General features: G+C 45.6%; 1 protein-coding gene across 1 annotated transcript; it reads left to right on the top strand.

Moving 5' to 3' along the window:
* Positions 1 to 2,309: 2,309 nt before the first annotated feature.
* Pmar_PMAR014851 (hypothetical protein) lies at positions 2,310 to 2,580 on the top strand (the record flags this gene model as incomplete). Its single annotated transcript, XM_002776225.1, has 1 exon — positions 2,310 to 2,580. A coding segment is annotated over one exon (271 nt), but the record flags the coding sequence as incomplete, so codon positions are not given.
* Positions 2,581 to 3,017: the final 437 nt, after the last annotated feature.

Raw genomic sequence — 3,017 nt, 5'->3', positions numbered from 1 at the left:
AAGTTCTTTGGTTTGTCGATATAGATAAGAGATTCTCAAGCAACTCAGAAAGCTCAAAGAGGGAACTCGAAAGTAGTGTCGAAAGTAGTAATGGGGGAAATACTGGTGGTATTGGGATTGTGGATTAAAACTTTTGCTATGCTCTGTATTATGTTTGCAAGTAGAGGATTTGTGTTTACATGGTAGTTCGCATTGGGCGGAATCACTCGTACTGAGTGATCCGAGATCACTTATTTGGATCAACATGGATCACTCATCTGCAGTGCAGTGCTGTATTGCAGGCACCCCAGTGGTGCCCATGCGAGATGTCGTGGCTTTCATACACGCATCCTGATCCCTACGTGCCCTATTGCATGCGAACCAATATGCTCTTCCGTAGTCTGAGCAAAGACTGGTCATTGCAGAAAGATGCCCCTCGCGAAAATCGAAATTATCGAGGAAAGAGGTAGGCTTAGCTTAGCAGGCTTAGCAGTAGGCTTAGCACTGGCAAGAGCACGTGCAAGAGCAATCATGTGTTGGGTATTCAGCATTGATCATAACTCGCGCTGTCTTCGGAGTGAATGATATATCTAACTAGAGTGCCATCACCGTGAAATTCACGGTCCGTGATAGCACTCTTATAGTATCACGCTTTGACCCGATACTAAGTGACTCACTTGAAGTGAGACACGAGGTGTGACACCTTTGATAGATACTTAGTAAGTGCACAGGGCATGAACATGCACCAAAATGGATATGAGGCGCAATACCCTAATCGAACGAGAAATGCTATCCCATAACTATGTTTGCTCGATTGTATATTACTTGTACGAATAATGCAAAAGGGCAAGTTTGCTAAAAACGCTAACAGAGACGGAGTTTGAGCGAATGAGCAAAACGCTAGTATATATTCCCGCAGGGCGTAAGTTACAAGAGAGCAAATAGCCGAAACATGAAAGTAGCGCAGCGTTGTCACATACCGGCAACTGCCAATTTGTATATTTCATGCAGAAACATCACACAATAGCAAACCTTAAAAGGTGCCAGACTACATATTTACAACGCAAAACATATCAAACAGCAAATGAGCGAAACTTGCCAAAATAACGGAAACGTACGGGCGAAGCACACTTGAGCAAAAGTGCCAGCGTGTAAAACATTCCGGGGAAATATACAATGCAGCAAAAAAAGAGCAAAAAAGAGCGACTTGCTGGAAGACACTTTTGGATTTGCTACTTTCAACATTTGGTTGCTAAAACCTATACCAGGAATTGCTAGGTTGTAAATGTGGTTGCTACTTTGTAACTGAGAAAGCAGCACATACAAAAGAGCAAAAAAGTGAGACTGTCAGAAATTATAGCATTTGGCAAATCCGCAATATTAGCAAAAAGTTGCGATTGCCGGATTGTATTACACCGGGTAAAAATGCATGGTTTGGGGATAGATCATCCGCGGGTGAGACGCGCGGGCTGTCGGGAATAAGCGGTGCGAAGCTCGCAAAAAAATGGTAAGGAGGGTGCGATAAGGTGCATAAAGTACCCCCCGAGCAGTCTTACGGCACCTTAGGTAAGGATGGCAAGGAGGGACCCAAAAATGCCTCCTTTGAAATCGCCTTACATGAGGAGGCCCTCCTTGCACCTTGTAGGGTAAGGAGCCTTACGGTGAGGAGCCTTATGCCACCTTACCTTACGCCAACCCCCAAATCGTAAGGATGTGAAAGCGACTTGCCATGAAACCGTAAGGTACCTTACAATTTTCGCTCCTTATGATGGCTTGTGAAATAGGCCCCAGGGATCAAGATCAAGAATCACAGATCAAGAATCAGCATTGCTGATAAAAGCCACTGAATTCAGATGATTCGGCCTCCCTGAGGAATTCTGCGTTCCGAGTCTGAGCTGCGTCTGCCATTATTCATTTGGTATGACTTCGGACTGATGCAGGTTTCTCCTTCTCTCGATGGCTTTCCCTCTACACATTCGATCACAGCAAGACGCTTTTGCCTTGGTGATGTTCATGACTCCGGTCATGTTCAGAGGGCTAGGCCTCACGCAGCTCATATTCGGCCTCCTGCTTGCATATTCAGTGTACCTCCTAGATTCTTCGCAGTATGAACCTCGGTGCAATTAAATCGTTTCTGATTATCTCTTAGTTGGATCGGTCATGCGTTTTAGATGCCAACCGGAGGTATTTTACTGATGCTGCGTTTCCTACACCAAGAGGCTCAAGAAATTCGCCGATAACGTCGCCCTTGTGTACGAAGACAAAAGTGCATTAAAACAGTGTTTACAAGTGGTCTACTCGATACACCCTCATGGTGTCATGTCATTCTCATGTCATGTCCGTTCATGAGAGAACTCTGGCTTGCACTCGGTCTCATTGATGCAGGGCACGCAACTTGCATGAAGGCATTGAAGCAGGGCTACAGTCTCACTCTACTCCTCGGTGGCACGAAAGAGCAGTTGATACCATACTCGCCTGCTCATGATACCATCGTATGCAAGTCGAGGAAAGGGTTCATTTATCTGGCTAGGGGTGCTGGGAAAATACCGATCGTGCCATGCTATTGTTTCGGAGAGCAGATAGCTTATGGCAAGCAATACCGTAACAGCTCTGATTCAGCAGTGTTATTTCTCAGAAACGAGTGCCTTCATACTCCCCTCCCGTCGGTGGGTGCAACATAACCTCGGCGTGGGCATGCCGCTCCCCAAGTCACTGCGCCCGAAGCCTTTGAAGGATTTCGTAGTCGTTATTGGCGCCCCTATCATATGGCAAGAAAATGACACCGTGAATACCATGCATGCTAAGTGAGATGATTCACATCCGACTTTTACTCCATGATCAACATCGACAGTTTTACATACAGCTTATACAGTCGTATCATTGAAGTATACCTCGCTGAGCGAGGCTCGCTCCGCTTGCAGATACGTTTCGGCGACTCGTGATCTCTTTTACAGGAATCGTGACCGATACGAAGAGTATGCTGAGAGAGAAATTGTTATTCAGTGACGCTTATGCATAGTTGACAACTATTAATTTTT

The sequence above is a fragment of the Perkinsus marinus genome (genome assembly GCF_000006405.1).
Source record: "Perkinsus marinus ATCC 50983 genomic scaffold scf_1104296953800, whole genome shotgun sequence".
Lineage (NCBI taxonomy): Eukaryota > Perkinsozoa > Perkinsida > Perkinsidae > Perkinsus > Perkinsus marinus.
The sequence above is the reverse complement of the archived record's forward strand: the minus strand, read 5'-3'. Positions and strand labels throughout refer to the sequence as shown.